Genomic DNA, 27,638 nt, shown 5'->3' on the forward strand with positions numbered 1-27,638 from the left:
AGAAAGCCCAGGATAAAGTCTCAGAGATCCAGACTTGATGCTTGGATATGATAATGATCTATCAAAGAGACAGAGAAGCAGTGATCAAACAGAAAGAGAACAAAGATGGGGTATTATTATAGAAATGAAGAAAGAGAAAGTGTTCAACAGGGAGTGTTTGCCACTGTCAGAAACTGGAGAGATAGAAACTTGAGAAAATGTCATCCATGGTTTTTGGCAGTTGGGAAATCTTTAGTAACATTAGTTAGAATTGTTTCAGTTGGGGAGAGGGCAGAAGCTAGACTGCAAGGATTTCAGAAGTAAGCATGTAATAAGCATGTGAAGATTCAGACCACTCTGTCTAGGAACTAGGCTATAAAAGGAAAAAATATAGGATCACAGTTTGAGGGAATTGTTTTCAACAAATGAATTGTTTGATTTAAAAAACTGGGATGAACCAGACATTTTTAAGACAAAAAGGAAAGTGCTGATAGAAAAGAAGAGTTTAAAGAAGGAAGGGTTCAGAATGAGCAATAATTGCATAAGCTCTGGGATTGAAGGTATATTTTAGAGTCAAATCATGTCAACAAGCATTTATTAAACACTTTGTGCCAAACACTGTACTAAGCACTGGGGATACAAAGAAAGACAAATTTTAGTTCACATTTTAATGGAAGAGATAACATACAAAGACATGCATATAAGATATTGAAGATAAACAGGAGGTAATATCAGAAGAGAGGCCTTAGCACCAGGGGAGACTGGGAAAGGTTTTGTGAAAAATGGATGTTAACTAAGACTTGGAGGGAACCAGGGAATCAATGAAGAAGCAGAATATTCTAAACATGGAGGAAAGACAGTGAAAATGTATGCAGTCAGGAGATAGAGTGACTTGTATCAGGAGCAACATGGAGGCTAATGTCACTGGATCACAAAGTATATAAAAGGGGGAAAAATAAAGAACACTGAAGGAGGAAAGAGTCAGGTTATAAAAGGCTTTAAAAGCCAAACTGGATTTTATATTTGATGCTAGAGGCAATAGGGAGCCACTGGAGTTTATGGAGTAGGGAAGAAAGGGTAACTATCAGACTTGCACATAAAGAAGATCAATTTGACAACTGAGTAAGAGATATCCTGGAGTAGAGGCTTGAGACAGGGAGGCCAACCAGCAGGCTATTGCAATTGTCCAGACAAGGAGTAATGAGGACCTACACCAGTGTAGTGGCAGTGTCAGAGAAGAAAAGAAATCATAATGAAGGAGATGCTACAAAGGTGTATATATATATATAGTAGTCTCTCAGTGATCGAGAATGACTATTGTCTTTGTGCATTATCATCTATTGATGTACCCTCATGTGGCTTTGGAGTCCAAAGGCTGAGGCGCACAGTTTGTGGCACATGGGGCCTGGGACGCCAGTTGTTACGGGAGGTGCGGTTGTGGCCTGGTGTTGGCGTTCACGTGCAGCGGCAAGACGTTGACGTTGCTCATCTTCAAAGGTGGCGGCGGCATGGTAAATGTGGGCTCGCCAGCTGCTTCTGTCAGAGGCAGCGAGTTCTAGTTGCTTTGGTGTAATGCCAGCCCACTTCAAGTTGGACTTTAGCTGATCCTTGAATCTTTTCTTTGGTCGGCCTTGTTTCCTGGGTCCAGCTGACAGTTCACCATAGAATACCTGTCTTGGTATTCGCTGTGGGTCCATGCGGATGACGTGTCCAGACCATCGTAGCTGGGTTTGAGGACCAGGACTTCGATGCTGGTGGAGTTGGCTCTGTCGAGGACTTCCTGGTAGGTGATTCGGTCCTGCCATTGGATCCTCATGATTGACTGGAGGGAGCGTTGGTGGAATTGCTCCAGCTGCTTCATGTGCTTATGGTGTCCATGTCTCACAACCATACAGGAGCGAGCTGAGGACCACTGCGTTGTACACTTTGAGCTTCATCGCAGTGCTTACACCTCTGTGTTGGAGGACTTTGCAGCGCAGCCGCCCGAGTGCCTGGCTGGCCTTTTGGATCCTGGCATTTGACAGAATTTGGCAATACATTGGACATGGAGTATGAAAGTAAAAAATAAAAGATAACACTTAGACTGTGAGTCTGTGTGACCAGGAAAGTGATGGTTTCCTCTACATTAGTAAGGAAGTTAAGAAGAAAGATGAATTTGGGTTGAACTGAAAATGAAAATACTGTTGGAAATGTGAGTCTTCAGTGAAAGGGAGAAGTTGATGTTGGAGAAATAGATTTAAGAATCATTTGCTTAACATAATTATTGAATCTATGGGAGCTGATAAGATCAAGTGAAATAATGTAGAGGGAGAGGGCCCAGGACAGATATTTGGAGGATAACCATAGTTAATGGGCCTCACCTAAAGAAGGTCCAACAAAGGAGACTGAGAAGAGTTCAGGTAGTTTGGAGAAAAATCAAGAGAGAGTAGCATTGCAAAGACTTGGATAGGAGAGAACAACAAAAAGAAGGGGATGATTGACAATGTCAGAGGCTACAGAGATGTTAAGAAGCATGAAGACTGAGAAAAAATCATTAATTTATTGATTGAGAGATCAGTGGTAGCTTTGACAAGAGCAGGTTCCTATTTAAGAAAAGATTGTTGATGTTAGAAAAGAAATAAGTGTTTCAAAATACAGTGATAAGTGGTAAGTGCCTTTAAGGTCTATAGTAATTTGCCTCCAATTAGCAATTCTTTCAGTCTGATGAGCCTCCCATATCTTACAATTTGTACATTTTTACGTTCCCTAAGTCTTGCTCTGTTTGTGGCTTGGCGTCTGTCTCCTCTTGAACCATAAACTACTGAATTTGGTGCTGTAAGAAATTAAATTTAGGGGTTTGACTAAATATGAGAATTCTAAAGTAATATTGTGGTCACTGATTTAAAGATATTAATAGTTCAAGTCAAAATGACTTTTAATTAGCTTTTATTTACAAAGAAGTGGAAAGAATGAAAGTAGAAAAATGTAAGAAGAAGGTAGAGAAAATGTCTAGCCTATCTCACTAAATGTTGCTCCAGTGTTTGGCTCAGCCCCAGCAAGGCTAGGTAACCCTCAGCCAGAGGACCCAGGAAAAAGGAAACCTCTCTGGAACTAATTTCTCCAGAAGCCAGAAGGGAAGGCCAGATATTCACTTACCCAAGATGAAGTCCAAAGGAGAAGATCCTGGAGCAGTCCTCCAAGAAGCAATCCAAGAACCAAGGTCCCAAGTTGAAGCCAAAGTCCAAGTCCAAAGCCACCTCCAAGAAGCAAGTCACTAGCCGAAGATGCCTGGACAGGAAGTTCAGGACTTTTTATAGTCCTTTTTCCACATTACTTCCTGTCCTTTTTTCTACTTTATAGGAACCAATTACAGTCTTTCAATTTGCTTAGCACTGCCCAGGGTGTGGTCAGAGATATGACACATGTAAGAAACATCAAATAAAATTATATGACCGTGGAAGAGTTGTAGATAACAAATGCTGTAGAAATTCTTAAGGGGGAAAGGGAGAATTAAGGTCTGGTCTAAAGGGATCAAGGGAGGCTCCATGAAGGAAGTTGAACTTGAAATTGGCCTTGAAGACTGGATAAGATTTGGTTGTGAAGAGGAGAGAAGGGAGTATTTTTCTAAGAACCTTTTTACTTCTTTATTCTCTTTCCTCCTTCCTTCCATCTATATCCCCAGCTATTGATAACATATAACTGGTCTACATGGAGTATTTGTTGTATTGTTAGAGTTTTATGTCTCCTGGTGCTTAAAAAAAAAAAAAGATAATTCTAGGATATTTTGTATTTCTTTAATTAAATAAAATTTTATTTGTATATGGTCCTAAAATGTTTTTTATGTGTGGAATTGGTAAAATGGAACAGGGACATTCTCAAATATTAATATATTTTCCTGCTTTAATGTTTCCACAGGAGGAATTACAAATAATCAACCTCATTTTCTCTTTACTCTTGGATGAAGAATTAAATACAAGGGAATTAGGACTGAACAACTCCCTTGAAAGGAAACAGGCTGAGAAAGTAATTATAACAGTCTTTTGTACGGAAATGCCCCATGTTCAGTTATTGTTTGCCTGTTCTCATTCTTTTCCTCTTTCTCTTTCTCCGTGGCCTAGTCCTGTTTGCCATTCCCATTTATTTAACATCCCTGGACTTCAATTTTCTCATATATAAAATAAAGAGGCTTAGGCTACATAATTTATTAGGTGCCTTCCATCTCTAAAGTCTATGAACCTATAATTTTTCGACTTAAGATGTATTTCTGCGTTAGGTGAAAGCACTCCTCTCTGTATTAATGCTAGTAGATAGGCACAATTTTTGCGACTCTGGACATGTTGTAATTCTGCATATTTGTTATAAATCTTACCCACAAGAGCCATAGTTATTCCTTACTGTGATATTATGATATCATGTGATATAATACAGAAATGAAAGGTATTGAAGAAATGAAGTTTGCATTGGAAAAAACCACATGCCCTCTAAACAGCATTTTATCAATTATTGATAAAAACTTATAGTATTGCTTTTTTCTAGTTAACACAGATCCCTCACAGCTTTAAATTTCACATGTTTATGATTTACACTTTAAAATGGCCTTCTTAAGACATCATACCTTATGCAAAAGTAATAACTATAAGGGCAGAAATTTCAGACCCCATGGCAAAAGAGTAGAGGGTAATTTTCCAGCATTTTGGCACCACCCAATTCACATTTAGGGCAAGCCATATCCATAATGCTGGGTGATCTTGTTGTTGAATTAGTTCTTCACCAATAGACATTCTGTTCATACCACTAATTGTCTCAGGTTTTCCTAAGCATAAAATGAACAACAGGGATAAGCCACTCACCAGAAGCTTCGCAGTGTTCCTGAAATAGAGATTAGGTTAGAATGTGTAAAAATAAGATGGTGGGAGGCTTTCTGGGTGAAGATCTGGCTTTATCGTGACAGAGAAACCACAAGGCCAGAAGTCTGCAGTTTTCCCCCCAGTTCAAAACTTGAGACCCCCAATTTTCAAAACACATATGCTTTTTATAGTTTTATATCTGTCCCCAACTCCCCAGCAGAGCTCCTGGTTCTGGTCTTTGAAACCCCTGGATGACCTTTTGTTCTCTGCAACTTCCTACATGAACTAGTTTGCCTAGAGTACATTGAAATATAGATGAATACACTTATGATTAACATAGTAATTTACTTATGATTGATATGATTAAATACATACTTTAAATTACTGTATACCCACTTGAAATTATAACTCAGGTGTTTCAAGTGTGTTGTATTAGTTAAGAATCCCTTAAGTCTGATACCTTGTAACTATGTGATTTGTACTAAGAATATAGTCCCAGGCAAGACTTAATCTGTTTACATACAAATGAGGGGCTACTTAATTAAGTTTCCTTCTTACACATGAATATATATATATATATATGTATATATATGTTGTGTATTTGAAATACTTTGTGGATTGTTGCCTTTATTACACTTTGTGGATAACAAATTGGATATTTGTCCTGTAAAATCTGTCTGGTTTACTTTATTCAGTTACTGTTAAGAAATGGAAATTACATATGCTCCATTTAATCTATTACTCAACAAACATTAAGTGCTTAATATGTGCCAGTCATTGTCTTAGGTATTGTGTATACAAATAGCAAAAAATAATAACAATAATCCTTACTCTAAAAGAGAAGAGGAGAGACAGAGAGAATGACATTTCAGATTTGGTCTCATATACTTCCTAGCTATGTGACTCTGGGCAAGTCACTTAACCCCAATTACCACTCTCTGCCTTAGAATTTACTATTGTTCTAAGGCAGAAGGTAAGAATTTCAAGAAAAGTAAACAGAGTTTACATTTGACCAGGAAAGCATCATGTGCATTTATTAGTATTTATACAATAAATAAAAAACAAATACAAGGTAGTTATAAGGTAATAAGATGGAGAATGCCCTAGCAATTGATAGAATCAGCAAAAATTTCATGTAGGTACTACTTGAGTTGCTTCTCAAAGAAAAGAAAGAGATTCTATGAGACCCAGATGAAGAAGGAATGCATTCTAGGCATTGAAAGAGTCATTTTAAAGAAATGGATATGACATGTGAGAAACAGAGAATGACAGTTTGGTTAAATTTTTTAAATTATATATATTTTTTCAATCAGCAAAAATCCTCCTCTCTCTCTCCCTTCAATACCCCTCTCCCATAATTGATAATGAAAGGAAAAAGGAAAAGGACTTATGTGCATAAAATGATTTATAGTACCTCTTATATATATATATATATATATATATATATAACTCTGAATATAGATTGAAGCATTCTGTTTTTCATCAAGAAAAATTCTTACTTTTTGGGCAATATGACTAATATAGACATTTTTTTTATGTCTTCGCATGTAAAATGAATATTGTAGTGCTTCCTTCTCAGTGAATAGGGAAAGGGTGAGAGAGAGGGAGAAAATCTGGAACTAAAAGAAAATTTTAAGTAAATATTTTAACTTTTTAAAAAGAGAGATTAAAAGGAAAGTAAAACCTGTTACAAATATAGTCAATCAAAACATATTTCTACACTGACTAGGTCCAAAAAAAATTTGTCTCATTCTTCACGCTTAGTCCTTTACTTCTCATTTAAGAGTAGGTTAGCATGTTTCATTTTTGGTCCTCTGGAATCATGATTTGCCATTCCACTGATCAGAATTTATCATTCTTTTAGTTGCTTTGCTTTACCATAATGTTGTCATTGTATGAATTGTTCTCTTGCTTCTGATCACTTTGCATGAGTTCACACAAGTATTCCCACGTTTTTCTGAAACCATCACTTTCATTGTGTCTTATAATACAATAGTATTCTATCACATTATATATGCTATAACTTTTACATTCTTTCTTCAGTTAATGGGCACCACTCATATTCCCAATCTCTGATACTTCAAAAAAACACTATAAATATTTTTGTATAAGCTTAGAATTTGTTTTGCATGAGTATCAATTCCTTCCTTTCATTTTGGAGTTCATTTAAGGAGGTAGTCAATGGATTCTTTTCTGTTTTCACTTTGTTCTTTGAGTCTACTGGGCAGTTACCTTTTAAAATATCTTGGGAAAGGATGTTTACAGTGAGAAGGTTGTGGGAATATGGTGGAACAGTGCATAAGACTACTGTGCTCTCCAAATTTCCCCACAAACAATCAGAAATAAAGCCAGAGAGTCGACTCAAAAAGTGACAGAAACAGAAAAGATTCAGGAGTGAAGCAGAGTAGTCAAGGATAACTTGGGAGGAAGGTCTGTAACCTCTCTGGCCACAGTCTCACCTGACTGAAGCTTGAAGCACTGATAACCTTAGAATTAGCAAGCCCTGGAGGCAGCAAAGTAGTATGGCAGCCTCACATTATTGGCTTAGGGTGGGAACTTATACACCAGGGACAGATACCAATAGTCAACAAACTGTAAGCTCTGGGAGCAGCTGTATGGGCTGCAGCCTGGGTTCTGGAGATTCCTTCCCTCCCAAAGCTTGAGGGTTAGGGGCTGACTAGAGGATGACTTCAGGGGCTGCCTCCTCAGGATAGGAGGAGTGAGAGTGCATACCTATGAATATGGTAGCTGAGGGAGGAGGGTCCTGCTGGCTGTGACCACTCCCAGGAGAGTAGAGTCCCTGGCTAAGTGAGCTTGCACTTACTGGAAACTACAAGGAGTATCTGCATACAGTAGCAGAACTACAGGGAAGGGAGACTGGAATTGCTGGACTACCTGAAAATTATGATTAAAATAGGAATTTAGTCTCTAGACTTCAAGAAACAATTAAGGAAAATTGCTCTGAAGTTTTCCACTAATTGCTACATGAAAGATAAAAATTCACAAGATCATTGCTAAGTTCTGTAGCTCCCAAGATAAGGAGCAAATACTATAATCAACAAGGGAAAAAAAATTAAGATTGTGGAGCTATAGTCGGAATAACACCAGGCTTAGCAGCTTCAACATTAAATGAATGGAAGGCATGGAACACAATATTTCAAAGTGAAAAGGAGTTGGGTTTCCAGCCAAGAATAACATACCCAGCAAAGTTGGGCATAATTATACAGGGGTAAAAATAGCTATTTAATGAACTAAAGGAATTTCAAATATTCTTTGGGAAAAGGCCAAAACCAAGTAGAAAATTGATATACAAGAATCTTAAGATGGTAATGAAGATGAAAGATCAATTATAAGGGATTCCAAAAAAAGTCAAACTTTTCCTCTTAAATGGGAAAATGTTATCTATAAACCTTAAAAATTACATCACTGCTTGGGTAGTTTGAAAGAGACAATGAGGTCAATTTTAATATAATGGAATGAGCTAAAAAATAATATGAGGAAGGAAGTGATAAAATGGAACAGTTATTCAAAGGAGACAAGAGTGGAAGAACTATCACAGAGAAGGGAAAGAAGGGGTAGGGAGCTGGAAGTGCTAGAATCCTAGTCTCATCAGATCTGGGTTAAAGAGGGAATAACATTTACAACTAGAAGGGTAAAAATAAAACATTAATTCTAATTCTAGTTTGAGGAGTAATGCATGATGATGCTGGAAATATATGTGGGGGCCAGATTTTTAAGGGATTTAAAAGGCAAGCAGAAGTGTTTTAATTTATCCTCAAGGCAAGAGAGAGATGTTTAGTGAGCAGAATTTAGTGAGTATAGGTTAGATATAGGTTTAAGGAAAATTATTTTGGCAAATGTGTGGAAGATAAATTGAAATGGAGGGAAACTTGAGGCAGGGAGGCCATTTAGGAAGTAATTGTAATAATCTAGATAAGAAATGTTAAGAATCTGAACTAAGGTGGTAGCTATAGAGAGATGTTGGATATAAGAAATGTAGAGGAAAAAAATGATGAGATCTTGGCTAAGTTTGGATAAAAGAGATATAGGTTTTAGAGAAAGATAATGTGTCTTCTTTTGAACATATTTTGAGTTTAAAATGGCTCTGGGACATCCAGTATTAAATGTCCAAAAGGCATTTGAGAATGAGTGACTCATGGTAAAGATTGGCATTAGATACACGTAAAGCATAGAGATAATAATGAAACCAGTGAGATCTGATGAATTTAGAAAGTAAGATAGTAAAGAGAAGGTTAAGAATATAGAGAAGGAAGAAAAGAAAACCCAAAACAGAGCTTTGGAATACCCACAATAAGAAGAGATGATATGGATGATAAATCAGCAAAGAAGATGGAGAAGAAACAATCAGAGAGGTAGAAGAACCAAGAAAGAGTAGTGTCACAGAAACCCAGAGAGTAAAGAGTGTTCAACAGTGTTAAATGCAGCAGAAAGGTCAAGAAAGATAAATACTTAGATAGACAAACAGAGAGAGACAGAGAAAGAGAGAGATGAATAAAGACCACCAGATTTGTCCAAAAAGAAATCAATGATAACTTTGAAGACAACAGCTCCAGTTGAGTGATGAGATCAAAAGGCAGATTTAGGTTTAAGAGTTTAGGGTTCAGGACTGAATAAGAGGAGATAATTAGTGTAGATAGCTTGTTTTAGGTGTTTGGCTAAGAAAGAGAGGACAGAGAATGATACCATGAGAGTATGATAGGTTAAGTGAGTATCTTTTAAAGATGGGGAGTCTTAGACATATTTAAAGGAAGTAGGGAAGAAAACTAGTAGTTTGGAGATGTTGGAAGTTGAAGGGGGGGGGGGGATAGCAGAGGAGACAAATCTGCCTGGGGGGGGGAGTTAAAGTGTACTTAAGAAGGACCATCTCAGAGACTAGAGGAAAGAACTGGGAAAGAGATTAAAGAGTTTTGAGATGAGAAGTGAAAAAAGAGAAAGGTCATATAAAATGACTTTGATTTTCTCCATGAAGTAACAAGTAAAAAGGATGCATAGAAAGGGAGATGTAGAAGGTTTGTTAATAGCATTTATATAGTAAATTAAAGTTTGTAAAGAACTTTATATGTGTTAAATAATTTAATCCTCACAACCCTATAAGGCAGGCTTTATTTATGCTATTTATGCTATGCTATATATGCTATTATGAAGAAGAGAAGGTTTGGAATAGCTTCTGTAGAGAGTGACATAGGAAATCAATTAGCATGGAATACAAGGATTGCCTTGTAGGATTAAAAACACATTTGTAATGGGTTTAATCAGTGTTATTATATGACTTCTTAGAATTTGGTTTAGTAATCTGAGTAGGAGGCAGATGGTGGGAACAATTCAAAACTGAAATTTGGCAGGAATATATGGCAACAGGATGTGGGAGGTAGTGGATTCTATCACTGAGGATAAGGTGGAATTGAATTGGTTAGCTATAGGGTTGAGCCTGGGAAGGAAGAAAAGAAAATCAGGAGCATGGGAAATTGCCCAAGAAAGTACTGAGGGATGTGTGGATTAAAGGTCTTAATGAGGGGAAAAGGTTTGTAAGAGAAGAGACACAGAAAAAAAAATGAAATGATAAAGGAGTTTTCTCAGTTCTCATCCTTCTTGACATCTCTGCTGTATTTAATTAATACTGTTGACTACTCTCTCCTCCTAGATATTTTTTCCTCTCTGGGTTTTGCATTTTAACTCTTTCTTGTTTCTCCTCCTACCAGTCTCTTGTCCTTCTCGGTCATCTTTGCTGATTTAGCATCTACATCATGTCCCCTAACTGTAGATTTTCTCAAGTCTTGCTTCCTAAGATTATAATTAGAGAAATGTCACAGTTTTTTTCCATTAGAGATACATTTAGAAAACTTCTTATTCTCAACTTGTTTAATTGTCTCCAAATCATTTCTAATTCTGTTCTGTTATTCCTTAATATTGTTATAGAAAAGAACAGCTAAGGAAGTCTTCAGGGCCCGAGAAGAGGTTGATTCATTCAGAGAAAGCTATGACAATTTAGTTGCAGAGGACAAAGTAAGAGTCATCTTTCTATTCCTGTATATATATAGTTACCTCTGAATTTATGGATTTGGAATGGACTAAAAAGAATAGTATTTCTTTATGGATTTTTCTCTTTTCAGTTTTACTTTGATTCTTAAGTGTAGGTTCACCTCACTTTGTAGATATGCCCTGAAAAAACTTTATTTAAGTTGAATTCTGGTAAATTATATCACGTCCCCTCTCCAGGCTTCATTTTCTTAATGTGTAATAGGAGGGGGTTAGGCTAGATCCTTTCAGGTCTACAGTTCTACAATTCTATGGAGTAAGATTTTAATCCACTATTAAATTCACCACTTAAAGAAACTAGTGAATCCTTCTGCATGATGAATGAATATTCCCTAACATACATGTTTTCACATATTGCTATTTCTCAGAATGAGATTCAATAGAATTTTGAAGAAGAGATGTCAGTTAATAAAAAGTTTCAAAATAAGCTACATTCTAATGATGATACATCTTTCCAACAGGTTGTGGACCGTGGATTTAAAAAAGAGTTAGCTGAACTTTGTAGTCAACATGTTGAAATACTCTACAGACTCTTTAGACGCCGACCAAGGTTGATTTCCCTTTTGTTTGGCCTTTATCTCGTAGTTAACACCTGTCTCAAGGATCCTTTTTTGATTGATTGATAGAAAAGGGGGAAATGAGAATTCTAATACACAAAAATATTTATTGCAACATACAGGCAACCTGATTAAAATAATATAATTTTAGACAAATGATTGAGCTCATAAATGAACCTTATAGTTTAATGTATTAAGTAAGTCATTCTGAGATACTGTAAAGAATGGGGGGAGAAGTCATTTGTTGAATGTTTATGTTGACTATGTGCTAAGCATTGGCTATACAAATAGAAAAGATACTCTGTGTTCTCAGGGAGTTCACATTCTAATAAAGGGAGGCAACATGTAGAGCAGGTTTCAGCCTCAAGTCATTTATCAAGACCCGGTTTCCTGAGAACATGACAATCCCATGTTAACATCTTTTCTTTAGCCTAATTTCTATTGATAAATCCATACCTTGTGAAGCAGTTAATAATGCCAAGGGCTTTGGTGGTGAGAACTCTTTTTCTGGTTGTTAAGTGGCTACTGAGCATAATCATCTGTCTTACTCATAATTCAACATATTTATGAAATTGCATTTTAATCTCAATGGTGCCAATAGTGGTTCTGGTTTGTTTTCACAATTAAAAAGTGATGATTCATTACATATTTGTATACCTGGTGCTATTTTGTTCGAATCTGCTTGCTAAAGCTTTCCCTTTGGCCAAATCCTAAAGGTTCTACTACACTCTTAGAAGAGCTATGTGGTACAGTGGATAGATCACTGGGCCTGATATCAATTTGGCCTCACACACATGCCAGCTCTGTGACCTTGGGAAAAGCCCTTAACTTCTGTTTGCATCAGTTTCCTCAATGTTAAAATGGAAATAAAACCTTACAAAGGTTGTTGTGAGATCAAATGAAATAGTCTCTGTAAAAAGTACTCAATGCTTAGCACCTCACAGGTGCTATATAAATGCTTATTCTCTTCTCCTTCCCACAACATGCATAAAGCATCAAAAGTCATCTTAAAAAAAAGTAAAAAATAGTTTTTCATTTTGTGTATTGAAATTTAGCATTAATTTTTGGAACTACATATTCTATTTTTCATTATTCCTAAATTAGAAGGAATATGTCTAATGATCAATTATTCATCATTTATTAATCATATGTACCTGATATAAGATAAGGAGGGTATCTAGAGGTTTATTTGTAGCCCTACTAAGAGACTTATACTATGTTGAGTCATATCTAGCTTCAAAATGTTATCTTAAGAAACTTAAACTCTCAATATTTTGGTTTCCCATGTTTAAAAATACATGTGGATAATACTATTTTTTTAAGAGATAACCTAGGACAGTGATGATGAACCTTTAGAACCTCTTAGGCACCTGACTGGGTGCTGTGCCCACCCCTCCCCAGAGATTGAGTCGTTCCCCACTGCTTTACCACAGACAGGGTTGAGAGAAAGGGAGGTAGTGGCCCAGGTGCTCCACTCAGGGGAAGGAGTACGTGCTTCCATTATGTTGCTGGGCAGAGGGGCAGGGAGGTATGATGGAGAGGGGTAAGGGAGCAGCTTTGCCCAAGGCCCTCTGCCTTTCTAGTAACTAAATCTGGGAGGCAGCACCGCCCACAGAGAGGTTACTGTGTGCCATCTTTGGCACACTGCTATAGGCTTGCCATCACAGACTTAGGATCTTCCAAGATTGATAGGTTCAGAGGATTTTGAGCTAACAAGTACCTTGGAGTTCATCTTTTTAGTCTAATTCATAACAAAGGATGCCTTTTCCTAAATGATGAGCTCAATTATGTCTCTTCTCTGCTGGAGGAATTAGAATAGTATTTTATAAGCACAAACCAAGAAGACTAATATAAACTTATATAATATGAATAGACTCTGTCCTTGCACTCCATTCATAGCACTGGAGCAAATATGATTCTTCAACAAAGTAGACACCATTGAAAGGAAAATAGTCAGGATAGAATAGGGAGGGATTCACTCTAGTATTTCTCTCTGAGATTTTATAGCAGAGTGCTTCCCTACTCTTCCCTGATCATCCTACTTCTAAATCTAAGTAGTATAAAGATACCTATGTCAATAAAGAGAGGGGCCCTTTTCAAATCATTGTGCACCTAGAGCCACAGGTTCTAACTGCAGCCATTGTAGCCTCTGGGCTTTTGCAAAGAAAGATTCAAAAGGAGCAAAAGGATATGCTTCTTCCTATGGCTCTCTTGGTCTTTCCTGAAAGGAGAATTAAGCCCAGTAGGCTTGAAATCTTGAGGTCCTCTGGTAAAAGGAACAACCCAAAGCATCTGAAGATTCCTACCAGTTGGAGTTGAATAGATATGGATCAAAGCATACTATCTTTCACAACAGTGTCTTTATGGTTTTATTTTGGGGTTTTGATTTTGTATGAGTGTGTTCTTGCAGTAACAACCAATATAGAAGTGTGTTTTGCATAATAATACATTTTTGGCCCAAATCAAATTGCTTACAATCTCCAAGCTGAGTAGGGGGAGGGGAAGATGGTTTGGATCTTATAATTTTGGAAAACTTTTTGTTGAAAATTATTACACCTAATTGTGAAAATAAAATATCTTTGAATTAAAAAAAAGATTCTTATTCAGTGTCAATATTTCTTATAAGAACATCATTTTATTTGTCTTTGAAGACTTACTCTGAATTTATTGATATTACTAGGTTGCCAAGGCATAAAGCACATGTAGAGAGTAATAGTCCTTTCAGCATTCGGTTAGAATCTGACAGACTTAAGAAGGATCACTTTTCCAAAATCATGGAAGCCATGGATGAATTGGATAAGCCTGAACATATGCCAGAGGGCTTAGAACCTTCAGCCTGGAAATATTTCTGTGCTGCAAGACGAACTAAACTAGAAAATGAACATAAGGTAATACAATTTTAATTTTATTTTTGCTTGTTAATATGAAGAATAGAGGGAGAGGAATGTAGGAATGCAACAGATACAGGAAGATACAGGCAATGTGTTGGTTTTGTTGAAATGCTTTTTAGCTTTTCTACTCTTTGTTACAAGGCTGAGCTTGATGTAGGAGAGATATATATTCAGGTATGAGTAGCAGCTATGGGACACCATAGTACACAGAACACCTGTGGACACTAGTTATGTGACCTGAGGCAAGTCAGTTAACTGTTTGATGCCTTGGTTTCCTCTCCTATAAAATGGGGATGATAATAGCATTGACCTCCCAGCATTGTTGTAAAGATCAGATGAGTTAATATTTGTAAAGCCCTTAGCACAGTGCCTAGCACATAGTAGGTGCTATATAAAGTTTAGCTGTCATCATCATCATTATAATAGTTGGTAGTACTGGAATTATACAATGAAGTCTAGAGTTCAGAAGTCTGAGCTCAGAAACACAAACAACTATCACTAGATGAGAGAATCAGAATGCAAAATATTAAATTTAATCTAATAAAATAAAATTTAACAGATAAATGTAAAGTGTTACACTTTGGTTCAAAAAACTGGCTTTGTGAGGTATAAAATAGAACCATAGTAAGAAATTCATCTGAAAAAGATTTGGAGGTAGTGATAGATAACAAGCTCAATACAAGTCAGGAGTGCAATATGGTAGCCAAAAAAACTAATGGGATAATGGACTGAATAAGAAGATTCTATTCATGATCTCCTCTTTCTTTAGCCAGACCATGTTTGGAATACAATGTTCAGTTCTGGGCAGATAGTCAGGAAAGCATCAGGGGAAGGCAAATAGAACAGTGAGTCTTGCCTTGAGTTCATAGAGGAGGAGCAACTGAAACAACTCTTTAGCCTAAAGAAGATTAAATGAGAGGAAACATGAAAACTTTCTTCCAGGATCTAAACTGCTGCCATGTGAAGGCTCTAGTGGGCAGAACCAGGAATGTTAGGTAAAAGTTGTAGACAGACAAATTAAAGCTTGATATAAAGAAAAAATTCATAACAATTAAAACTACCCAAAAATGGAATGAGCTCTTCCAGGAGGTCAAGGGTTAACCTGATAACTCATTGGGGAAGGGTATGGTGAGATGAGTTCTTTTTCAGGTATAGTTTGGACTAGATGGGTCCCTGGGTTCTCTTGTCACTCAGAACTTCTAATTATATTACCCTAAATTTGGTGGTGGTGTGGGCCTCCGTGGGAAGTAGGCTTGTGGTAATGAAGTTCTTGTCTATTTTACCAGAAAAGATTTTTGTCTCTTTTTCAAGAAAGACACAGAGAAAAACTATTTGTTTTAAATTAGTCTACTGAGCATTATTCCGTTGCTAGGTTGTACTTTCAAAAACAGGAGAGATAGAAAACTTCAGTATGCTTGAATTGAGGAAGGGTATCTTTCCCTTGTCATCCCCTCAAAAAATTCCACTTGACATAATAGACACAGCTGACCTTAAAGCTCTACCTCTGACACATTCTGACAAGTCACTTAACCTTGCAATGTTCTAGACAACAGAGAAAAATACTTCGCTCCAGAGAAAATACTTAGCTATATAGTTAGAATTTCATACCCAGAAGAGTTCACAATATGAACCTTTTTTTGAATTATTGAAAATTTGATTTAATGAAAATACAAACCTAGTGTCTCTCTTTCATTAAAAGCAGTCATTAGCATATGACCTAACATCTTTTGTTGGGAACAAATGACAAAAATAGAATAATTTCTATTGCTTGTATATTTCATTTCAACAGAAGGAAATGTGATACCCACCCCAAGTATTGGCAGAGAATGTCATATAGGCTGCAATTACTTGGCCTAATAAGTAGTGAGTCAAGAGAATTTGTATTTCTATTCATCTTTGACATTATAATTATCAGTTTGTGTTGCAAAAGAAATTAATTTTTCTAAAAAAGTCATTGAAACAGATCTGTCTTAATTTTTTAAAGTCTTATCCTCTGAGAAGGTTTTTGTTTTTCATTCAGGTAAAGCAGAAAGCTGCTGGTTTGCTGGAAATACAGGGCTTCCTCCAGAGGAGAATTGAGGAGGATGAAAAGATTCAAATGGACATTGACAAAATTTTCCAGGAAATCTATACGTAATATGACTCTTGATTCTTTCAGTCACTTTCATTTGTGCTTATTTTTAATGTTTTTAACTTGGGATTAAATCTCTTTTGTGTAAGAGACAGACTTGAACTTAAAGTGAACATAGCCTTGAGAACTCAAACCCAGGACCCCATAATATAAAATCTGATGCCAGCTTAGGACTTTTTTGATCTGTTCCTTTGCTATTGTTATTATTATAGAATTTTCTCAATGTTTCAGCCCAGACTTTTTTGCTAACTTCACATGGGATAATCATCATCATCATCAACAAAAATAATTTATTAAGTCCCAACCAAGTCCCAGGCTGGTTGCTGGGGATACAAACTCAGGCCCTGCCTACAAATAGCTTAGATTTTATTGTGGAAAAGTAGCATGTGCATTTATAAGTAAATTAAATATATGCATATCAGAAAAGGACTCATGTATGATGTAATATTATAGCTGATCTTTGAAAGAAGTTAGGGATTCTAAGAAGTAGAGGTAAGAAAGAAATGCCTTCCAGGGATGGGGAACCAATAAGAAGACCAATTTGGCTATACCAGTGATGGTGAACCTTTTAGAGACTGAGTGCCCAAACTGCAATTCTCATGCTGCATGTGAGCCCCCATGCTCCCACTGGGCTGCTGGGCAGAGGGATGAGTGAGGAGAGAAATGTCCTCAGGCATGCATGGAGAGGGGGAGGGAAGCAGCATCCTCCAGCACACGTGCCATAGGTTCACCAACACAGGGCTATACTATATAGGTTGTGAAGAGTTTTAAATGCCAGTTGTGGGTGTTTGTATGTGATCCTATAGGTAATAAATTATAGGCAGCTAGATGGCCAGCGGATAGAGTACCAGGTCTATAACAAGGAAGACTCATCTTTCTGAGTTCAAATCTGGCCTCATATTTACCAACTGTGAGACCATCAACAAGTCACTTAAACCCATTTGCCTCAGTTTTTTCATCTATAAAATGAGTTGGAGAAGGAAACAGTAAGACAGTCCAAGTATCTTTGCCAAGAAAACCCCAAAGGGAGTCATGAAAAGTAAGATATGACTAAAATGCCTAAATGCCTTCTAGTGAAGGGGACCCAGGAGGTGTGTGTGGCATAGTCAGACTGATACTTTAAGAATAGTACTTTGGCCATTAAGTGGAGGATAGATCAAAGAAAGGACAAACTTTAGGAAGGGGAACCATTTATTTATTCATTTATTTTAATTGAAGTGGGTTTTTTATATTTGTTTTATTTATTTTAAAATGTTTTTTCATGGTTACATGATTCATGTTCTCTCCCTCCCCTCTTCCCACCCCACTCCTGGAGCTGACAAGCTATTCCACTGGATTATACATGTGTTATCACTTGATACCTATTTCTATATTATTCATTTTGGTAAAAGTCTTTAAAAACCAAAACCCCAAATCATATGCTCATATAAATAAGTGATAAATCATATGCTTTCCTTCTGTGTTTCTACTCCCACAGTTCTTTCCCTCAATGTGCATAGCATTCTTTTTCACAAGTCCCTTAGGGGATATCCTGGATCATTGTATTGCTATTAGTAACAAAGTCAATTGCATTTGATCATCCCACAATATTCTGTTCATTTTACTCCACATCAGTTCATGGAAGTCTTTCCAGTTCACATAGAAATCCTCCAGTTCATCTTTCCTTACAGCACAATAGTATTCCATCACCATCAGATGCCACAATTTGTTCAGCCATTCCCCAATCGAGGGACACCCCCTCAATTTCCCAATTTGTTGCTACCACAAAGAGTATGGCTATGAATATTTTTGTAGAAGGAGAACCATTTAATAGGATATTAAAATTAACATACTAATGCAATAGCCCAGGAGAAACAAAAGAGGGCTTCAAGTCACCTGGTGAATATATAAGGAATGAGAGAGATGTTGTGAACATGAAATGAAAACTTGGTATCTGGTTAGATCTGTGAGGTAAAGAGTAAGTTTGTATCTGAAGTTGAAAATCCAAGTATTTGAAAAGATTTTAGTTACCTTAAAAGAAGATCATTAAGTTCTATTCTGGACATATTGAGTTTGTGATGCTTTCAGATATCCAATATAAATATCCACTTGGTAGCTTGATGATGTGGGGCAGATTCTTGAGAGAGATTATGTCTGGATTTGTGAGTCATCTGATTAGAGGTAATATGAACCCAAGGGAGCTGATGAAATCATCAAGAGAGTTTAGAAAAAGAAGTAGGGAGCCAGAATAGTGCCTTAGACTATAACTATAGTTAGATAACATGATGTGAATAAGGGATGATCCATCATTAAAGAAGATTGAGGAATGGTCATTTAAGAGGAATAACCAAGAGGAGGCAGTGTCATTAAATCACAGAAAGGAAAAAGAACCCAAGAGAAGAGATTGCCTAACAGTATCAAATGCTACCTTGAATTCAAGAAGGATGAGAACTGATAAAAGATCTTTGGATTTGGAAATTGAGAATATTTGGAGAGAGGAGTTTCAATTGAGTGATAAAGTTGAAAGCCAGATAGCAAAGGGTAAGAGGAGAGAAGGTGGAGGAAATGAATGTAGACAGTTTTCCCCCCTAGGAATTTGGTTGTATAAAGAAGAGAAGATGATAGTTTGTGAGAATGATGGGCTCTAGTGAGGGTTTATTAAGGATAAGAATGACTCACGTTTATATAACTTTTTACTCTTCTGTCACACCCAGTGTTTTGCTTTTAATCACTCTCTTTACCTCTCCCTTATATTACTCCCCTTCCTACCACTTCCCTTCTTATTCCCCTTCTATTTCTCTATAGGGTAAGATAGGATTCTATACCCCAAGGAATCTGGCTGTTCTTCCCTCTCTGACCCAATTCCAATGAGAACAAGGATGAAGTATTACCCATGATCACTCTCATCCTCCCCTCCATTGTAATAATATTTCCATCCATCCCCTGAGCCTCTTTATGTGATATAATTTACCCCATTTTACTTCCCTCTTTCCATTTCTTTTAGTACAATCCTCTTTTTCACCCCTAGTTTTTTTTCCTATCATCCTAAACATTTGCTATTATACCCTCTATGTATATTTCTTCTAACTACTATGATAATGATAACAATTTTTAAGAGTTACAGATATCAGAAACTAAACTATCACTCTTTGCAGATGATATGATGATATACTTTAAAAATCCTAGAAAACCAACTAAAAGGCTAGTGAAATAATTAACAACTTTAGCATAGTTGCAAGGTACCAGATAAACTCACACACTTCATCAGCATTTCTGTATATTTTCAACAAAATTCAGAAACAGGAGTTAGAAAGAGAAAATCCATTTAAAATCACTCTAGATAATATAAAATATTTAGGAATCTATCTACCAAGATAAGCACAGGAATTATATTAACACAACTACAAAACAATTTTCACACAATGAAAACTAGATCTAAACAATTGGAAAAAATGTTAATTGTTCATGGGAAGGACAAGCTAACATAATAAAAATGATAATCCTACCCAAATAAATTTACTTATTCAGTGCCATACCTATCAAACTACCAAAAAGCTTTTTTATAGAATTAGAAAAAATTATAACAAAGTTCATCTGGAAGAACAAAAGATCAAGAATATCAAGGGAAATATTTTTTTAAAATGTAAAGGATGGAGGCCTAGTACTACCAAATCTTAAACTGTACTATAAAGCAGTGATCATCAAAACAATATGGTACTGGTTAAGAGACAGAAGGGTGGATCAATGGAATAGACTATGGGTAAATGGCTTTAGCAAGCTAGTGTTCAATAAGCCCAAAGATCCCAGCTTTGGGGACAAGAACTCACTATTTAATAAAGAGTGCTGGGAAAATTGGAAAATTGTATGGGGAAAATTAGATTTAACCAAGATACATTAATAAAGGGATAAATGGCATAAATATAAAAAAGTGAAATAATAAATAAATTAGGTGAACATAGAATAGTATACCAGTAAGACCTGTGGGAAAGGATAGAATTTAAGACCAAACAAGAGATTGAGAACATTACAAAATGTAAAATGAAGGACCTTGATTATATCAAATTAAAAAGGGATTATACAAACAAAACGAATGCAACCAAAATTAGAAGGAAAGCAACAAATTGGGAAAACATTTTTTATAACAAAACTCTGACCAAGTTTAATTTCCCAAATATATAAGGAACTAAGTCAAATTTACAAAGAAGCAAGCCATTCCCCAATTGACAAATGGGCAAGGGGCATGAATAGGCAATTTTCACATGATGAAATCAAAACTATCAATAAGCACATGAAAAAGTGTTCTAAATCCCTCCTGATTAGAGAAATGCAAATAAAAACAACTCTGAGGTACCATCTTTCACCTAGCAGACTGGTCAATAGGGCAGCAAAGGAAAATGATAAATGTTGGAGGGGATGTGACAAAATTGGGACACTAATAAACTGCTGGTAGAGTTGTGAATTGGTGCAATAATTCTGGAGGGCAATTTGGAACTATGCCCAAAGAGCTTAAAAAGAATGCCTACCCTTTAACCCAGCCATACCACTGATAGGTTTGTATACAAAAGAGATAATAAGGAAAAATACTTGTACAAAAATATAGCCGTGTTCTTTGTGGTGGGAAAAAAATTGGAAAATGCGGGGATGCCCTCCAATTGGGGAATGGCTGAACAAATTATGGTGACTGATGGTGATAGAATAATATTGTGCTGAAAGGAATAATGAACTGGAGGATTTCCATGTGAACTATAAAAACTCCAGGAATTGATGCAGAGCAAAAGGAGCAGAATCAGGAGAACATTATACATAGAGACTGATATATTGTGGCACAATCAAATGTAATAGACTTTTCTACTAGCAGCAATGCAATGATCCAGGACAATCCAGCAAAACATGAGAAAAAACATTATCCACATCCAAAGAAAAAAATGTAGGGACAGAAGTGCAAAAGAAAAATATATGATTAATCACATGGTTCAATGGGGATATGATTAGGGTTTTGATGTTAAAGGATCACTCTATTGCAAATATGAATAACATGAAATAGGTTTTGAACAATGATACATGTATAACCCAGTAGAATTGCTTGTCACCTCCAGGAGGTGGGAGAGAAGAGGGGAGGGAAAAATCATAAATCATGTAACCATGGAAAAATATTCTAAAAAAAAAGAGTTACAGATATAATCTTTCCATATAGGAATAGAAATCATTTAAACTTATTGAAACCCTTAAATTTTTTTTCTTATTAATCTTTTTATGATTCCCTTGAATTTTATATTTGGACATCAGATTTTCTGTTTAAGTCTGGTCTTTACTTCAGGAATGTTGGAAAATCTTCTATTTTACTAAATGACCATACATAACCCCATAAGAATATAGTCAGTTTTGATGGGTAGGTGATTGTTGGTTATAAATCCAGATTCCCAAGCCTTCTGGTCCTTTGATATATAAGCTGCTAGATCACATGTAATGCTGACAGGGGCTATATGATATTTGAATTATTTTTTTCTGGTTGTTTGCAGTATTTTCTCCTTGGCCTGAGAGCTCATGAAATTGGCTATATACATTCCTGGGAGTTGTCACTTGGGAATTTATTGTAGCAGTTGATCTGTGTATTCTTTCAATTTCTATTTTACCTTCTTGTTCAAGAATATCAGGGCAGGAGGCATCTAGGGGGCTCATTGGATTGAGAGTTAGGCCCAGAGACAGGAGGTTCTGGGTTCAAATCTGGCCTCAGGCACTTTCTAGCTGTGTGACCCTGGGCAAGTCACTTAACCCCCACTGCCTAGCCCTTACTGCTCTTCTGCCTTAGAATCAATACCCAATATTGATTCTAAGATGGAAGGTAAGGGTTTAAAATAAAAAAGAATATCAGGGCAGTTTTCTTAGATAATTTCTTGTAAGATGATGTCTAGAATTTTTTTTGGTCATGACTTTCAGGTAGTCCAATAATTCTTAAATAGTCTACCCTGGATCTGTTTTCTATGTCAGTTGTTTTTTCAATGAACTAATTCATATTTTCTTCTTCTTTTTCATTCTTTTGATTTGATTTGATTGTTTCTTGATGTGTTGTGAACTCATTAGCTCCTATTTGCCCAAGTCTAATTTCTTTTTTTTCTTTTGAAAAAAATTTATTTAAGTATTTTCCATGGTTACATGATTCATGTACTTTCCCTCCTCTTTTCCCCTCCCCCCCTCCCAGAGCCAACAATCACTGGGTTATACGTGCATTATCACTCAATACCTATTTCCATATTAATAATTTTGTAATAATCCTTCTTTTATTAATTTTTAAAAATTCATTGGAAACAAAGATCAATTTATTTTCCTCTCCCCCCCACCCCCTTCCCACCACCTCTCCCATAGCCGATGCACGATTCCACTGGGTATCACATGTGTCCTTGATTCGAACCCATTTCTATGTTGTTGGTATTTGCATTAAAGTGTTCATTTAGAGTCTCTCCTCAGTTGTATCCCCTTCCCCCCTGTAGTCAAGCAGTTGCTTTTCCTCGGTGTTTTTACTCCCATAGTTTATCCTCTGCTTGTGGATAGGGTTTTTTAGATCCCTGCAGATTGTTCAGGGACATTGCATTGACACTAATGGAGAAGTCCATTACCTTCGATTGTACCACAGTGTATCAGTCTCTGTGTATAATGTTTTCCTGGTTCTGCTTCTTTCACTCTGTATCACTTCTTGGAGGTCGTTCCAGTCTCCATGGAATTCCTCTACTTTATTATTCCTTTTAGCACAATAGTATTCCATCACCAACATATACCACAGTTTGTTCAGCCATTCCCCAACTGAAGAGCATCCCCTCATTTTCCAATTTTTGGCCACCACAAAGAGTACAGCTATGAATATTCTTGAACAAGTCTTTTTACTTATTGTCTCTTTGTGGTACAAACCCAGCAGTGCTATAGCTGGATCAAAGGGCAGACAGTCTTTTATCACCCTTTGGGCATAGTTCCAAATTACACTCCAGAATGGTTGGATCAATTCACAACTCCACCAGCAATGAATTAATGTCCCTACTTTGCCACATCCCCTCCAGCATTCATTACTTTCCTTTGCTGTCATATTAGCCAATCTGCTAGGTGTGAGGTGATACCTCAGGGTTGTTTTGATTTGCATCTCTCTGATTATGAGAGATGTAGAACACTTTTTCATGTGCTTATTAATACTTTTGATTTCTTTGGCTGAAAACTGCCAGTTCATGTCCCTTGCCCATTTATCAATTGGAGAATGGCTTGATTTTTTGTACAATTGATGTAGCTCTTTGTAAATTTGAGTAATTAAACCTTTGTCAGAGGTTTTTATAAAGATTGTTTCCCAATTTGTTGCTTCCCTTCTGATTTTAGTTACATTGGTTTTGTTTGTACAAAACCTTTTTAATTTGATGTATTCCAGATTATTTATTTTGCATTTTGTGACTCTTTCTAAGTCTTGCTTGGTTTTAAAGCCTCTCCCTTCCCAAAGGTCTGACATGTATACTATTCTGTCTTCACCTAATTTTCTTATAGTTTCCTTCTTTATGTTCAAGTCATTCAACCATTTTGAATTTATCTTGGTGTAGGGTGTGAGGTGTTGATCTAAACCTAATCTTTCCCACACTGTCCTCCAATTTTCCCGGTAGTTTTTATGAAATAGTGTATTTTTGTCCCAAAAGCTGGGATCTTTTGGTTTGTCATATACTGTCTTGTTTAGGTCACTTACCCCAAGTCTATTCCACTGATCCTCCTATCTGTCTCTTAGCCAGTACCAAATTGTTTTGATGACTGCTGCTTTATAATATAGTCTGAGATCTGGGACTGCAAGGCCCCTTTCCTTTGTATTTTTTTTTTCATTATTTCCATGGATATCCTTAATCCTTTATTCTTCCAAATGAAATTTGTTATCATTTTTTCTAGATCAGTAAAAAAAAATATTGGAAGTTCCATGGGTATGGCACTAAATAGATAGATGAGTTTGGGTAGGATGGTCATTTTTATTATATTGGCTTGTCCTACCCATGAGCAGTTAATGTTTTTCCAATTGTTCAAGTCTAGTTTTAGTTGTGGGGAGAGTGTTTTGTAGTTGTGTTCATAAAGTTCCTGTGTTTGTCTCCAGAGATAGATTCCTAGGTATTTTATTTTGTCTAAGGTAATTTTGAATGGGATTTCTCTTTCTAGTTCTTGCTGCTGAGCTGTGTTGAAAATATATAGAAATGCTGATGACTTATGTGGGTTTATTTTGTATCTTGCAACTTTACTAAAGTTGTTGATTATTTCAATTAGCTTTTTGGTTGAATCTCTAGGATTCTTTAAGTAGACCATCATGTCATCCACAAAGAGTGATAGCTTGGTCTCCTCATTGCCAATTTTAATGCCTTCCATTTCTTTTTCTTCTCTAATTGCTACTGCTAGTGTTTCTAGTATAATGTCAAATAATAGAGGTGATAATGGGCATCCTTGTTTCACTCCTGATCTTAATGGGAATGCATCTAGTTTATCCCCATTGCAGATGATATTAGCTGATGGTTTTAGATATATACTGTTTATTATTTTTAGGAATGACCCTTCTATTCCTATGCTTTCTAGTGTTTTTAGTAGGAATGAGTGTTGTATTTTATCAAAGGCTTTTTCTGCATCTATTGAAATAATCATGTGATTTTTGTTGGTTTGCTTGTTGATGTAATCAATTATGTGGATGGTTTTCCTAATATTGAACCAGTCCTGCATCCCTGGTATAAATCCTACTTGATCATGGTGAATGACTCTTCTGATCACTTGCTGGAGTCTTTTTGCTAGTATCCTATTTAAGATTTTTGCATCTATATTCATTAGGGAGATTGGTCTATAATTTTCTTTCTCTGTTTTTGGCCTGCCTGGTTTTGGAATTAGTACCATGTTTGTGTCATAAAAGGAATTTGGTAGAACTCCCTCTTTGCTTATTATGTTAAATAGTTTGTATAGTATTGGGGTTAGATGTTCTTTGAATGTTTGATAGAATTCACTGGTGAATCCATCAGGCCCTTGGGATTTTTTCTTAGGAAGTTCTTTGATGGCCTGTTGGATTTCTGTTTCTGATATGGGATTATTTAAGAAATCTATTTCTTCTTCTGTTAGTCTAGGCAATTTATATTTTTGTAGATATTCATCCATATCACCTAGGTTGGTATATTTATTGCCATATAGTTGGGCAAAGTAGTTTTTAATGATTGCCTTAATTTCCTCTTCGTTGGAGGTGAGGTCCCCCTTTTCATCCTTGATGCTGTTAATTTCCCTTTCTTCTTTCCTTTTTTTAATTAGATTGACCGGTATTTTGTCTATTTTGTCTGTTTTTTCAAAGTATCAGCTTCGAGTCTTGTTTATTAGCTCAATAGTTCTATCACTTTTGATTTTATTAATTTCTTCCTTAATTTTTAGGATCTCTAATTTGGTTTTCTTCTGGGGGGTTTTAATTTGTTTGTTCTCAAGTTTTTTGATTTGCATTTCCAATTCACTGATCTCTGCCCTCCCTAATTTGTTAATATATGCACTCATGGATATGAATTTTCCTCTAAGTACTGCTTTGGCTGCATCCCATTAGGTTTGAAAGGATGTCTCACCATTGTCATTTTCCTCAACGAAATTATTAATTGTTTCTATGATTTCTTCTCTAACTGATTTTGGAGTATCATATTATTTAATTTCCAATTAATTTTTTATTTGGCTCTCCATGTACCCTTGCCGATCAATATTTTTATTGCTTTATGAGCTGAAAAGGTTGCATTTATTATTTCTGCTTTTCTGCATTTGAGTGCCATGTTTCTGTGACCTAGTGTATGATCTATTTTTGTGAATGTGCCATGTGGTGCTGAGAAGAAAGTGTATTCCTTTTTGTCCCTATTTATTTTTCTCCATATGTCTATTAACTCTAATTTTTCTAAGATTTAATTCACCTATTTTACCTCTTTCTTATTTATTTTTTGGTTTGATTTATCTAAATTTGATAGTGGTTGCTTCAAGTCTCCCACTAATATGGTTTTACTGTCTATTTCCTCCTTCAATTCTCCTAGTTTCTCCATTAAAAATTTGGATGCTATACCATTTGGTGCATACATGTTGATTAGTGATATTTCCTCATTGTCTATACTCCCTTTTAACAGAATATATTTACCTTCCCTATCCCTTTTGATCAGCTCTATTTTTGCTTTGGCTTTGTCAGATATCATGATTGCAACTCCTTCCTTCTTTCTATCAGTTGAGGCCCAAAAAGTCTTTTTCCATCCTTTAATTCTAACCTTCTGAGTATCAACCCGCCTCATATGTGTTTCTTGAAGACAACAAATGGTAGGGTTTTGGGTTCTAATCCAATCTGCTATTTGTCTATGTTTTATGGGTGAGTTCATTCCATTAACGTTCAAAGTTATGATTGTCATTTGTGGATTCCCTGGCATTTTGATAACTCCCCCTAGTTCTGACCTTTCTTCTTTAGCTATATCCTTTTGAACCAGTGATTTACTTTAGGTCAGTCCCCCTAGTCCCCTCCCTTGATATGCTTCCCTTTCTAGCCCCTCCCTTTTTATGGTCCCTTCCCCTCCCCCCTCTCCTTCCCTCCCTTTTTATACTCTCTTCCCCCCTCCCCCTCCTTGATCTTCCTTTATTTCTTACCCTGTTGGATAAGATAGAATTCAGGATCCCACTGGATCTAGATGTTCTTCCCTCTCAGATTTGATTTCACTGAGAGTAAGGTTTAAGTAATACCACTTCACGCTCTCTTCCTCTCCTTCTCATATGAGAGTTCTTCCCCTCCCCTTCCCATGTGTATCTTTGTATGGGAAAGATTGTTCTATTTAGTGCCCCCCCTATTTCTTGAAGTAAATGTTAGTATTATCGACAATTCCCCCCTCCCTTTTTTCTTTCTTTGCCCCCCCTTTCACCAAATCTTCTTGATGTCCCAATCTTTCCCTATGCATGATTCTTCTAACTACTCTTATGATGCATACAATTTTTGAGAATTAAACAATACATTTTCCCCACATATTAATATATATAATTTGATATAAATGTAGTCCTTATAGAAGAGAGTTTGACTTAAAGAAAAAGATAAGATTCATCTTCTTTTCCCTTTCTTTCATATTTACCTTTTCATGTTTCTCTTGCTTTCTGTGCTTGGATGTCAAATTTTCCACTAAGTTCTGGTCTTTTCTTAGCAAATGCTTGGAAATCTTCTATTTTGTTGAATGCCCATACTTTCCCC

The 27,638-nt window shown here is 36.2% G+C and overlaps 1 protein-coding gene across 5 annotated transcripts in view; it reads left to right on the top strand.

The window, feature by feature from the left end:
• Positions 1 to 27,638, top strand: part of LOC100619090 (cilia- and flagella-associated protein 43-like) — a 273,713-nt gene that overhangs the window by 226,454 nt on the left and 19,621 nt on the right. For 4 of the 5 annotated variants that reach the window (XM_056804363.1, XM_056804366.1, XM_056804376.1 and 1 more), the window contains 5 exons: positions 3,874 to 3,981; positions 10,743 to 10,829; positions 11,324 to 11,412; positions 14,100 to 14,307; positions 16,331 to 16,443. In XM_056804363.1, coding sequence (XP_056660341.1) covers positions 3,874 to 3,981; positions 10,743 to 10,829; positions 11,324 to 11,412; positions 14,100 to 14,307; positions 16,331 to 16,443 — 605 coding nt within the window. The remainder of the gene's footprint in view (positions 1 to 3,873; positions 3,982 to 10,742; positions 10,830 to 11,323; positions 11,413 to 14,099; positions 14,308 to 16,330; positions 16,444 to 27,638) is intronic. The other variant, XM_056804374.1, reaches the window with a different exon arrangement.

Source organism: Monodelphis domestica, chromosome 1 (assembly GCF_027887165.1).
Source record: "Monodelphis domestica isolate mMonDom1 chromosome 1, mMonDom1.pri, whole genome shotgun sequence".
Lineage (NCBI taxonomy): Eukaryota > Metazoa > Chordata > Mammalia > Didelphimorphia > Didelphidae > Monodelphis > Monodelphis domestica.